The 14,140-nt window shown below is 33.9% G+C and overlaps 1 protein-coding gene across 7 annotated transcripts in view; it reads left to right on the forward strand.

Moving 5' to 3' along the window:
- ANKHD1 (ankyrin repeat and KH domain containing 1) overlaps positions 1 to 14,140 on the forward strand; it is a 109,555-nt gene that overhangs the window by 65,687 nt on the left and 29,728 nt on the right. For 5 of the 7 annotated variants that reach the window (XM_060415840.1, XM_012178613.4, XM_027970311.2 and 2 more), the window contains 5 exons: positions 782 to 869; positions 2,566 to 2,693; positions 2,882 to 3,025; positions 4,334 to 4,436; positions 11,692 to 12,450. In XM_060415840.1, the coding sequence (XP_060271823.1) occupies positions 782 to 869; positions 2,566 to 2,693; positions 2,882 to 3,025; positions 4,334 to 4,436; positions 11,692 to 12,450 (1,222 nt within the window). The remainder of the gene's footprint in view (positions 1 to 781; positions 870 to 2,565; positions 2,694 to 2,881; positions 3,026 to 4,333; positions 4,437 to 11,691; positions 12,451 to 14,140) is intronic. The other 2 variants (XM_060415842.1, XM_060415843.1) reach the window with 1 other exon arrangement.

Genomic DNA, 14,140 nt, shown 5'->3' on the forward strand with positions numbered 1-14,140 from the left:
GAATTTAAGTTCAAAATCCGTTCTAAAACCACATTATTTTGGCATTGTCTATAGTTATGCATTCTTTGTGTGTGTGTGTGTGTGTGTGTGTGTGTGAGAGAGTCACTCAGTCATGTCCAACTCTTTGCGACACTATGGACTGCAGCCCTTCAGGCTCCTCTGTCCATGGGCCCTTAGAGTTAATAAAGAATGGTTGGAAGCTGTTTTATCATTCTTCTTGCTGGTAAACTACCTAGGAAGAACACAATCTTTCTGCTATTGTAAGACTGCTTCTTTTGCCTTTGACTATTCAAGCATTTAATTTTACTCTAAAAAAATCTGCTCATTTGTGTTTTTCTTTTTCCTTTCCCTTTACTCCTGAAATACCACAGTGTTTGACTGGTTTCTCACCTTTGATACAACTCTTACTGGCTTCTGATATGATGTGATCCTTATAATCACCTTGTAAAATTAAGGTTCCTTTTTCAGAGTTCAGATGAATAATTAGGGAAACAGTATTAGGAAAAAAATGCAGTTATTTTTCTTTGGGGATCAAACTAAACATAAGTCTAATTTTTAATGGTTACTGTTTGGTGTGCAAAACTGAACTTGCTGTTAGAAAGTTACACCAACTAGTGTGGACTGAAATTAATCCTGTATTTTCGAGGAATTGAGGTAGGTAGCATAAGTGATTGCATTGACTAAGTATTAAATCTTCATTATTTCTTATGTCATTGCTATTAAGTGTTTAAGATAGATGGTTAATGAATTGGCACTAACGGATTATTTTATGTTTCTTTAGGAACATGAATCTGAAGGTGGAAGAACACCTTTAATGAAAGCTGCAAGAGCTGGTCATTTGTGTACCGTGCAGTTTCTTATTAGCAAAGGTAAAGAAAGTACAAATGAGAATTTTCAAGAAGCTGCAACTTCTGTAAAAAGTTCCTAAACTATTGCAATTTATGTTAAAGTTACTTTACCTGTAGTCTAAGTATTGAATTCTAGTCTTTTATTGCTGTATATTCTTAGGAAGCAGAGTTCATAAGGTACTTTGCTGGAATCTTTATTAGTTTCAAGTTTGAATTTTCATCAACCAAACAGTATATACTTACCCCCATAAGTTGGAAAAGTCAAATGTAAAATGTCCAGCTATGTATAGTAGATACAGTATTGTTCAGCACTTAAGGCAGTTCTGCTGGAAATAGGGAAGGATAGAGGGGAGAAAGTCTACTACCATTGTTTATGGTCCGGTTAAGTCAGCCGTATTAACAACTTTAAAAATAATCTCATGTTGTTAATGTAAGGATGTTTATTGGTGTACCTTGCCTTTCCCAAATGTACTTCCGCCCGCCCCACCAAATGTACTTTAATGTAAGTTAGGATTAGGTTCTGGAGAAGGCAATGGCACCTCACTGCAGTACTCTTGCCTGGAAAATCCATGGACAGAGGAGCCTGGTAGGCTGCAGTCCATGGGGTTGCTAAGAGCTGGGCACGACTGAGCGACTTCACTTTCACTTTTCACTTTCATGCCTTAGAGAAGGAAATGGCAACCCACTCTAGTGTTCTTGCCTGGAGAATCCCAGGGGCGGGGAAGTTTGGTGGGCTGCTGTCTCTGGGGTCGCACAGAGTTGGACTTAACTGAAGCGACTTAGCAGCAGCAGGATTAGGTTCAGCTGGGTAGTTTGAAAATTAAATAATAGTTTCCCATAGGTTTATTTTTCTTTCATAAAATAAATCTGATATTAAGGAAGAAGGAAAACCAAACATTGTTGTAGTCTTAACTATCTAATTGGATCCATTTGGGATTTTAAAAGGTAATTGAACTAAAAATAAAAGTCTGTTTTTCCTGGGGATCAAAATAAATTTACCAAAAAAAGAGTCTTAAGAAAAGATTTTGCATTTAGACTTTCTTTATATTGTACAGAGCTATTGAACAACTTACTAAATTGCCATTCGATATATTCAGATGATCTTATGTCTTCTCTTCCTATCCAGGTTTCTAACTCTTAAAATACACTATATGAAGAATTGTATTTCTCTTAAATATTGTTTCAAAAGTTCTCTACCTTGAGACCTGGCTATACTGCCGCATTTTAGAAGTAGATCAAAAATGTCTTTAAAGAGTTACCTACAATGGTATTATTTGGTGCTCGTATATATATTAAACTATATATATTAATCTAGATTTTTCATCTTAAAAGTGGTATTGAATGAATGGACTGCAACAATATAGATGACTATCACAAATATACTGAGTGAAAGAAGCCAGGCACAAAAAGTTCACTGTATGATTTCATTCATATAAAGTTCAAAACCTAAAATCAGTTTGGAAGTCAGGATAGTACTTATCATTGGAGGGGTGGGCAGTGACTGAAAGAGTACACAAAATGGGGCTTCTAGTATGTGGATAATCTGTTTCTTGATCTGGGTGCTGGTTACACAAGTGTGTTCACTTTAAGAAATATTTCAAACTATACACCTATGATTTTTGTACTTTTTTATGTCTATGTTGTACTTCAGAAATGTTTCAAAAATCATATTGTGTGAACTGGCTTTGCTAAGATTGGTTTTTATTTTTCTTTGAAGGTGCTAATGTGAATAGGGCTACAGCCAATAATGATCATACAGTAGTGTCACTGGCATGTGCAGGAGGTCACCTGGCAGTGGTGGAGCTACTCTTGGCTCATGGGGCTGACCCTACTCATCGTCTCAAGGTATTCTACTTCAAAATAAGGAAATTATATATCATTATTAAAATATATTTCAGATATTTAGTGCTTAATATTATTAATATTCATTACTGTTTAAGTTTTGATTTTATATGAGCTAAGAAACTAAATGTGTTTAGTAATCATATTATTAAAAGAAATTGACAATTAATTACAATATCAATTTTTCTCAGGATGGCTCAACAATGCTCATTGAAGCTGCAAAAGGTGGTCATACTAATGTTGTTTCTTATCTTTTGGATTATCCAAACAATGTTCTGTCAGTTCCCACCACAGATGTATCTCAGCTTACCCCACCTTCTCAAGATCAATCTCAGGTAATATAAAATAGAACTTAAACTTATAAATATTCTTCAAATTGGAAATTTTTGTTTAAAATAGTCTTAGATAAAATGGGCTTATTTCTCTTTTAAAATTTGAATAAATCTTGTCCTAAATTCTTTTGAAATTTTCTTGAAAAGTACATGGAAATTTTTAAATTGTCTTTATTTATTGAAACTAGTGTTTGGTTTAAAAAAAAAAAGAACACTTAATACCATATAAGTATTCCAAGTTGTCCTTTTATTCAGCTAGGTCTTTAGCGTTGTTAACCAAGAGAAAGCTCTTCCTTAGTACCTCCCAAGAGTGTTAATTATCCTGGTTTTTATTCAGTTGTTAAGTCATGTTCAACTCTTTGCAACCCCATGAGCTGTAGCATGCCAGACTCCTCTGTCCTCCACAAACTCCTGGAGTTTGCTCAAACTTACGTTCATTGAGTTGGTGACGCCATCTAACCATCTTATCCTGTGCCATCCGCTTCTCCTTTTGCCTTCACTCTTTCCTAGCACCAGGATCTTTTCCAATGAGTCGGCTCTTCACATCAGGTGGCCAGAGTCTTTTTGGCTTCAGCAGCAGTCCTTCCAATGAATATTCAAGGTTGATTTCCTTTAAGATTGACTGGTTTGATCTTGTAGTCCGAAGGACTCTTAAAAGATATCCTGGAAATATCTTTTCTAGAGATATCCTAAAGATAGCTACTCTTATCAACCAGGAAAGTCTGAGTGATATATGCACCAAAAGTTCATTAATTTTTAAACCTACCTAAAAATACAGAGAGAATGTAGAGAGTATAATAAGTATACAAAGTTCAGTGATGTCTCAAGTTCTTTTCTACAATGGTATCCTGAGAACTGCTAAAATACACTAATTTGGGAAATGTGTTGGATTTTTTTCTTTTGACCCTATAGAATTTGAACAAGGGTAAATTGGTCAGTTGAATATGTTACTTTTACTTCTAGCTATAATTGAAACCAGCAAGGCTGTCTCCTTAACAAGAGGGTGATATTAATTCCATTTAGTTTAAATCATGGACTATGTGTAGATTGCCTGAATTTGCCCCATCAGTATTCTCAGAAATTATTGCTTGGTAAACAATGCTGCTGCTCCTTCTTTTTCATCTTCCTTTCCCTCTTCTTCTTTTAAAGAAACAAAAGTTAATTTGGTGGTCTATGAAGAAAATCTAAAACAAGATCTCTGTTTCATTTGCTGGTATATGAAGAAAATCTAAAACAAGATCTCTGTTTCATTTTTGGCCCTTTGTTTTATTCTTTGGTCTGAGGTCATTTTTTTCTGAGTTGATTTTTTAGGTTCCACGTGTGCCAATGCATACACTCGCCATGGTTGTACCTCCTCAGGAACCTGACAGAACTTTACAGGAGACCTCTCCTGCTGTTTTAGGAGTACAAAAAGGTTAGTTCTTGAATTATTTTCTTTAAAATGGGCATTTTTATCACCCAATGTGTGAATTCATAAAGATACTTTCATGGTACATGGTTACTGTATATCTAGAATTGAGGTAGGTAATTCTGACAAATGCTAATCATCTTCTATACCATTTAAAATAGAAAAGACAGAAGTACTAGGAAAATGATTTTTTAAAATGGTAACATACTTCTAGGTGTAGTTTTCATCTGGCACTGCCAAAAATAAGCATATACCAAGCACTTCATTATATTTAAGTAGCAAAAATGTATCAGGCATTCATTTTTCATTTCACAATGCTTTAAATAACACTATAATATGAGGAATGAAAATATGTGTTTGCTGTCAGTCAAGTCCTAGTATCATTGATGCAATTCATTGAATGTCAATTTAAGAATTATATTTAGTTTCTTTCATGAAATCCATTTCACTGAATGGATTAACATCGGTCAGTATGTGAACATAGACAAATAACTATTAAAAAGTATATGAATAACAGTCAAGTGGAATATTGAGGAGGATACACTGTTTAAAGGACTCAAGTTTATGAGCTCTGTTGTTTTTCTGCTATATTTTCATTTGTAGATATAAAGTACCTTCACTTGATAATCATGTATGGTTTTCATATCTGAGTTCTCTGAAGTAAATAGGTAGTATGTAAAGTATTAAAAACTATTACAGATAAAACCAACTTATAAGCATATTTCATTCATTATATGACAAGTTCTAGATGTTTGAAATCATAATCAAGTGTGTAAGTATGTTAGAGTATTGAGTGCCTTTACCAAGGATTGCTTCATTTCTAAACTAATAATTTCAAAAATAAAAAACCTGTAGTCTCTCTGACTTAAGCTAATTCTTGCAGTTTTCCATTGGCTACCGAGCTATTCTAACTTCAGAAAATGAAGACTGCTATTTTTAGTCTCAAGAAATAGAAAGCAAATTAAGCATGTACTTGTTAAGAATCTGAGGATCCTAACTGGCTAATAGACTTTAGTAAAGTATTTGAACCTAAAAGCCTCAGTTTTTTGTTGTTTTTTTGTTTGACTATATCCTATAGAGGACTGTAGTAACTTTGACTAGGGAAATTCAGTACTAAGTAAGAAATAATTGAAAAAATATTTATTGACACAGAGCCACAGAATAAACAAGAAATGAGCTAGGAAGGACACAGTATGTATAGAAAGGAAGTAAAACATTTTAAGTTTAGATCTACTATGTAAGTCAACTGAAATGTTTGGGTCATGATTTCTAAGTTGATGCTCAAGTGGGTAATCATATTTTTGCTTACTGAAATATCTCCTTATACTTAGTATCTACTTATTTTCTTCACTTTGATGTTTTATTACTTACTGAATAGTATTAAACTGAACCTACCTTTTACAGAATCTTTCATTTTATAAAATTATTAGGGAAGGAAAAATTAACACTTGTAATTGGCATTTGCTATTGCCAGATACCAAGCGGTATTGCCAACCCCAACATTTATTTTTGCAGGATGAAGGTGTAATAATGCATTGTGTTTGAGTGCACCATAGAATATTATATGACTATAAATTAGGAAAAGTAAATTGATGATGTAAAAGTACACCTGTGTGGAGAGGAAAAGCTATCTTATTTATTAAAGATATATTATTTTCTCCTTAATTTTTCTTCCTAAAATTTCTCACTTATATCTCTGGAGAAGTTCCTTTGAGTGATGAGTTTGCTGTTTGATCCTTTTGTTTTTGTTTTTTCTAAGTCCATAGATATCTGCATTGCATATGTAGCTAGGGGTGGAGAGAGGATTCTTATTCTCTAGGACTCTTTTCTTCTTAGCAATCATCTTTTCAAGTTTATAACATTTTACTCCTATCTGAAGTCTTTATACATATTTGCATCCTTTTAAAATATATTCATGCCCATAAGTCTTACCCAGGTATTTTTTTATATATTCTACTCAAACATTCTTCTTTCATGTGTACCATTTGTCCAGGCTTCATCCATCTTGACTATAGTCTCCTGGTTTAAGCAACTAATTTCACTTATCCATTGTTAGTTTTCAAAGATTTGAGATCCTAGATGACATTGATAGAGGCCTCAGAAACACCTTTATAAAAAAAAAATGAAGCTGGGTAAGAGTGATATGCTCAGTTTCCTAGCATTGTTTAGCTTTATCATCTATAGTTATGAGTACACTTGGGAAAGGATACATAAGTAATATCAAACCTTTGTCTTTCCATATTTAATTTTTAAATAAATTTATTTATTTATTTTTGGCTGCACTGAGTCTTCATTGCTGCACATGAGTTTCTTTAGCTGTGGTGAATGGGAGCTCCTCTCTAGTTGGTGGTGTGCAGGCTTCTCATTGCAGTGCCTTCTCTTGTGATACACAAAGCTTAGTTGCCCAAATAGGAATTAAACCCATGTTCCCTGCATTGACAGGGAAATTCTTAATCACTGGACCATCAGGGAACATTGGTTCCCAGGGGCCACCACCACCCAAATTTAATTTTGTAAAGAAATTTGTTGACTGAAGCCACTTCTTGCATGTAATTTATTTGTAGTAACTGATTCTACTGAGATCCTAAGTTGTGAGTCTGATGATTCCATGTAGTTGTATAGCTTAGAACTAACTAATCTATTGTAAAACATTAAAATGATATCAAGATAAAAAATGCACTTCTTTCGTGTGCACCTCAATTCCTCTTGAGGAGTCATTTCTTTTCTCTGAATTCCTATGGTACTTTATTGGATCTTCCTTCTGTTTGTGGTAACTCCTGTACCTTCACTTCCCCTTGGAACTTCAAGTATGGAAGGTTGAGTTAATCATACTTAATGTCATCATGGTTCCTATCTTGTTTTACTTTATTCCTTTTTATCCTTCTCCACACCCATGCTTCCCCTTAGGCAGTCCTTCTAATGTGTTTAATTTGTAGATTTTTTTGTTCTTACAAGTTCTTATAAAATGTTCACTTCTTAATGTATATTTGAATTTATGCAGGTGATATTATGCTGTATGTCCTGTTTGGTTTTTACTTTTTTCATTTAATATTTTTTCAATATTATTTTTATTTATTTATATTTTGCTGTACTGGATCTTCTTTACAGTGTTCAGGCTTCTCACTGAGGTGGCTTCTTTTATTGAGGAGCACAGGCTCAAGGTGCGCAGACTTCAGTACTTGCAACATGTGGGCTTGGTAGTTGTGGTGCATGGACTTAGTTGCCGCACAGCATGTGAGATCTTCCTGGACCAGGGATCAAACTCATGTCCCTTGCTGTAAGGCAGATTCTTAAACACTGGACTACCAGGGAAGCCCAACACTGTTTTTAAGATCTATCCATATGTCAGCCTCTAGATTGTTTCTACCTGTAGCATAGTGTTTATCCTGTATATCCTGTTTTTCACTTGTCCTTTCTCTCAGTGATGGGTACCCAGATTGTTTCTCATTCCCCACCAACACAGACAATGCTAGGGTGAAAATTCTGGTACAGTCCCTTTATGGATCTGTGTGAGAATTTCTTTGGGATAAACTCAGGAGCAGAATTGCCTGTCATAGAAATGCATAATGTTTATCTGACAAAGTACTATGAATTCATTCTCTAGAATGCTACAGCAGTTTACACTCCCACCAACAATTTGTAAGGTTACTATATTTTACACCCCATTGCATTTCCATACCGGCCAATGCTTCAGTTTGTACATTTTTATCTCCCCTTTTAGACTGTAAGCTCTTTGAGGGCAGGGTTTATGTTGCTCGTCTTTGTATGGTCCACTGTGGCTTGCTTGTACTAGCTGTTAAATATTTGTTGAATAAATTAATAAATGCCAGGATAAGAATATAGATTATTTTGAAGGCAAAAGAAAATTATTAAGAATTTTTAAGCAGAGTAACATTGTGTTTAAAGAGGATGTTTAAGAACTTAAGAAGTAGTATTCTAAATTGTAGGGAAAAGATTGAAAACAAAAATATACATGAAAAGTAAGCATTAGGTTAACATACTGCTTTATATCCCTGAGTTGTTTATTGGAGTAGGTAACATAAAAAGTTCTCAGTTTAATAGCAAAGCATTAAAATTATATAGAAAAAGTATATGTACAGTAAATGAGGTTGAATATTCCTCTGGAAAATTTACTAGTAATATTCTCTAGTAGATTTCCATTAGTAATCATGGCAGTATGGATTTACATTTGCCCAAATTTAATAATATCTTTTCACATATAACTGCTTATAGTAAAAGCAGTTGATTTAATCTGTTGGCATATAACACAGATACTCTTATTTTTGGACACTTGCTTAACCTTGGTCCAGTTGTATGTCATTCATTATTTTCCTTTGGCCATTATTTTTCTGTTTCCCAGTGGACTAATTGTTTAGACACAAAAATGATTAATAGAATTAAACTGATTTCTATAGTAAACCAAATATTTGACAAGTATATATCCACCTCATTTTCTCACTTACAGTAAAAAATAAAGGCCACGTTCCAAGCTCTCTCTGTATCATAGTTTCCTATTAGAAACATTTTTAATTAATGGAGGAAAAGTGAAAGTTGAGGAAGTAGGATAGAAACCACACCAAAGAGATAGATGGTAACTTCACCTATGTTCCTAAATATTAATTTATGATATCACTCAGTGCTACCAAAGGAATAGATTTATTTATTTCTCTCTGACAGTACAAGATGTTTGAGGAAGAAGGAGTTCTTTTATATTCTGACATCTTAAGCTGCCACTTTCCTACATACTGAAAACTTTGTTGCTAAAAGGACACTTGTTTAACATTCTCTCCTTTTCCTTCAAATTGAAGGAGTTGCTTCAGCTTCTAGGAATAATTTGTTTTTCACCAACTTGACTTACTCACGATGTTATAGCTTTATTAATGCTTTGATGTGTATCTAGGCAATCACACACTTCTGTGGTTACTGATATTCAGTCATTGGATATTTGTAGAAGAACTGCCTTTTGTGCATTAATTTCACCATCCTCTGCTTTTCCTGCTGCCTAAATTTTGGGCTTTTCGTCTCATTTTCAGTTAAATAAGTTACTCTTTTTAATCTTCTGCTCTTTGTATTTTATTTAACAAGTTAGAGCCATTTCTTTCTGTTACTATTCTCAAAATTCTTGTCTTATTTTGGATCTTACTATTTATATAAGATTTTAAATCTGAGAATGTCCAATGTGGTCATAATTAATTACCAGTCTTAGTGTTGAACTCTTAACCTAGTTTTCTTAATCTTAAATACAAATTACATAGGAACTGTACAAGGGTGTTTTAAAATAATGTTGGAGGAGCTTGTGGAACTTAAGAATTTACTCTGCTGATGTCATTGAATTTGTTACACAACTGAAAATTTCCTTGCTGAGCTTGCAGATTCTGTGGCAGTTAAACTCCTTTTTCCTACCATTAATTGTCATGAGGTACAAGTAAAGCAAACCATGGTTTCCTATATAATCTTAAGGAAATAGGTAGAAAATTATCTTACAAGCTAACAGCTTTTGCTCTTTAAGGATAAAGTCTCTTCCCACCACTTTGCTCAGATAGAAATAGAAAATTGAATATGGGTAATTATCATAGTGATTTTGGAACTGTGGTTGTAAGACCTTGTTAAAGACAGTATCTAGGGGAAAATCTGTCAGGCTTTTTATGATAATAGCATGTTGCAGTTATTTGAGCTACCTACAGTTTTGAGTTCTAACAAAGAAGCAGTTAAATCTCTGATTTTTTTGTCCAGTAGTTTTGTCACTCTCTGGCAGTTCAGAGCAATTAAACATCTAAAGGACTGTTGTTGTTTTTTTTTTCCTTTTGGACCTAGGAATCATTTTGAATGCATTGGATGAGCTAGTTTTTAAAACTCTGAAGTTACATATGTTATTCATATATATTGACCACAATCCTTGAGAATAGACAACTATTTTTCACCTAGTCTTTTTTTAAACAGCTTTAATATTGCTTCATTTTTATACCATAAAATTCACTCATTTAAATGTACAATCCAATGACTTTTAATAAATTTACAGAATTGTGTAATCATCACCTCCATCTAGTTTTGGATCCATCACTCCAAAAAAATCTCTCATGCTTCTTTGTGATCAGCCTGCATTCTCACTACTATAATCCAGGCACCACTATTGTCCTTAGCTGTCTCTCTAGATTTGCCTTTTCTCTATAGATTGTACAATATATGGTCTTTTGTGCCTGGACTCTTCACTTAGCATAATGTTTTCAAGGTTCATCCATGTTGTAGGATATATCAGTAGTTTGTTCCTTTTTACTGTAGAATAGCCCCAATTCTTCAACTGGCCTCAAAGTGGTTATTATATATTTCTTCCATTTTATGTCCATGTAAGGATTATTAATATTGATATTATTTTGACTTTAGGGAATAAGTTTAAGTGTGACTGAAAACCTTCACTTAAATGTATAATTATTTCATTTTTAATGTACACTACCAATATGAGTACTCCTGTATGGGAAGTCTGATTTTCTCCCAGGTAATGTTCATTGTTTCTCTCATAGATTTTTACGTGAAGTGTTTACTTAAACTCAGAATAATTGTCCTTTGTAATATAAGTTTAATACAGTGTTCAGGTAGTGAACTTAAACACTTATGGAAGTGTTTGACTTAGTTAATGAACAATTTAGAAGGTTATATCTTAAAAAAAAAAAGAAGGTTATATCTTAATTAATTTCAACCTATATTTTAAAATAATAAAAGAAACATTTTGCTAATTTGAAAAACACTTTTCCCCACTTTGATCTACAAGTTATAATTTCTTGCAGTAATCTATATGTACACAGTTAACATTGTAAAAAGAAAAATTGGGCAGTTAAGCTAACACTTATGATACCCTCAACATTATTTTGGTTCTGCTTTAGATTTTAAGTTCTTTAGAAAGTCCAATTTAATAAGCAGAATTTTGAGATTCTTTCCTCTTTGATTTTCCTTTTCTCCCTACCCCTGTCTTGTTTTCCAAAATCATCCAATCCTAAATATTGCATTTTTTAAATTTAAAAAAGTCACATTTTTTTGAATTGGCAACATCCCTGCTTGTGCTATGTAAAATCGAAGAGTCTCGTCATTAGCTACAACTGGTGTGAATCTTTGAGCGTTCGTCTGCAGCGCTAGTTATGTGGGTTTGGGAGGGAGGATTCGGGTGGCGGGGTGTTGGGGTGGGGGGAGGGCAGGGATTTTTTTTTTCTTTCTTCTTCTTTTTTTTTTTTTAGCATGGCACATTTTCAAACATTTTTCATGTGCTTAGGTACATCCAAGCAGAAGTCCAGTTCCCTGCAGGTAGCAGATCAGGACGTACTGCCACCTTTTCACCCATACCAGCCTTTGGAGTGCATAGTAGAGGAGACTGAAGGAAAACTGAATGAACTGGGACAAAGAATTAGTGCTATTGAAAAAGCACAGCTTAAATCATTGGAGTTAATTCAAGGTGAACCTCTGAACAAAGATAAGATAGAAGAACTTAAAAAGAACAGAGAAGAGCAAGTCCAGAAGAAGAAGAAAATACTGAAAGAACTGCAGAAAGTGGAAAGGCAGTTGCAGATGAAAACACAGCAGCAATTTACCAAAGAATATCTGGAAACCAAAGGTCAGAAAGACACAGTATCTCTACACCAGCAGTGCTCTCATAGAGGAGTCTTCCCAGAAGGGGAAGGAGATGGTAGTCTCCCAGAGGATCACTTTTCAGAGTTACCTCAGGTTGACACAATCTTATTTAAAGATAATGATGTTGATGATGAGCAACAGTCTCCACCATCGGCAGAACAAATTGATTTTGTCCCAGTCCAGCCTTTATCATCTCCACAGTGTAACTTTTCCGGTGAATTAGGTTCTAATGGGACAAATTCTCTTGAACTTCAGAAGGTATCAGGTAATCATCAGATTATAGGACAGCCTCAGATTGCTATTACTGGACATGATCAGGGGCTGTTAGTGCAAGAACCAGATGGACTAATGGTTGCAACTCCAGCCCAGACGCTTACCGACACTCTTGATGACCTGATAGCAGGTGGGTTAAGAAATATACCTGTAATAATTTCTCTGTAATTTTTGTTCTCAACTTCTTTACACAACTTTCCAAAAACACCAACTTGGTATTTTTCCTTTTTAGAACTGTGTTTATAAAATCATTTCTTGAGGTGTTTTGGAAGTGACTTTAACTAAACTCAACAGCATTAAAACACAAAAGTGTGCTTTCCCTCTTCTTTTTCATTATTTGCAAAAGCAAAGAAATAACGTTGTCATGATCCTTTATTTTAGACCTTTGGTATCAAAATCACCTTGTCTCATATCTTGGGTAGGAGATCTCAAAGTAGAATTTCTTTGCAGGCTTTAGAGATAATCATATAAGATTAGACATTTAATTTTCCTATTGGTGATTTTCATATTTGGAAATCAGAACTCTAAATCACATTGCTTTTTCTTTATGGTTTTATTAGATCAATTTAATTTAAAGGGATAATTAAAAGGAATATTCAGAAAAAAAACTTAAGCATTCCATATTGTTAAAATATGTGTGATTAGAAGATCTAATGTACATTGAAAGTATTATCCATTTGATAATGATTTGGAGATTGGGCTTTTTATAATAACTGTCTTGATGAAAGCACACAGACATCACACACACACTCAAACACACACAGACAGAGGTAATCACCAAAGCAAAAAAGAGACCAGCCTTATAAACTTAAAGTATATGTTTGTTTATTGTTGTGTGGAAAATTACAACTAGATATGAAATGAGGTGCACAAGTTTACTTTCCCTTTCATTGTCCTTGCAGCAGTGGGAAAACAGTGCAATTAATCATTTACCTTCCTAAAGATGGCTGGTGAATGTATCACCTCCATGAGAGCGCAGTTCAGAAATGCAGCCAGAATGGCTGTTGACAGTGGATGAAGACCAAGAACTAAGATGTAGCTGGAGTGATATTCAAAGGCAGGCCAGTCCTCTGTCTCTTGATTGCAACATTTTTTTTCTTTACTGTTGTCTGTTTCTTCTTGTCATATTCTCCTCCCCTCCTCTCATCCCAGTTATGCTTTCCCAGTTTCCTTTCTTCTTCTGTGAGCCTTTAGTCTTCCTAATCTTTACTGAATCTTTTAAATGTGGAATAAAATTACTTAATTCAGGAATTTTATTGGGCATGTGTATGACTTCCAGTGTTTATTGTAAAGAGTGCCTTTGAGGCTCCTCTGATATGTAATAGGTATCGCTGTGCAGAGGAGGAATGTCTTAGTTTTTTTAAAGAAATTAAAATGCTAGGAAATGTTATAAGGAGTTAGATTCTTAATTCTTTAATTTTATTTTTTATATCTTCAGCCCATAGCCACTTCACTCAGATTAACTTTGTGTTATTAGCATTGCAAGTTGTTATAAATATTGAATAACTTTATAGTTCATTTATGGTTCTGATTTCTAATTTGGTTAAAGCAGATATTGGAGTGTAAAGTATGATTAGGATTAATAATAATGAAACTCATGACCTGGAAGGAACATTTTTAAGACTTAGGGTTCTATAAATAGCATCATAATCTTCCTAATTAAGTACTCCATTTGCAGTTATGAAACCCACATTACCGATCAGTTTAGTTTCTTGGAACTTAGGACCTGTCCTTTTATTTTTAAAGAATGGAGAAAACATGTCTAAAGGGTACTTGTAGGTGTTAACTTTATAGTAGTATTTAAGGCTATTTCTTGTAGA

The sequence above is a fragment of the Ovis aries genome, chromosome 5 (assembly GCF_016772045.2).
Source record: "Ovis aries strain OAR_USU_Benz2616 breed Rambouillet chromosome 5, ARS-UI_Ramb_v3.0, whole genome shotgun sequence".
NCBI classification, from domain to species: domain Eukaryota; kingdom Metazoa; phylum Chordata; class Mammalia; order Artiodactyla; family Bovidae; genus Ovis; species Ovis aries.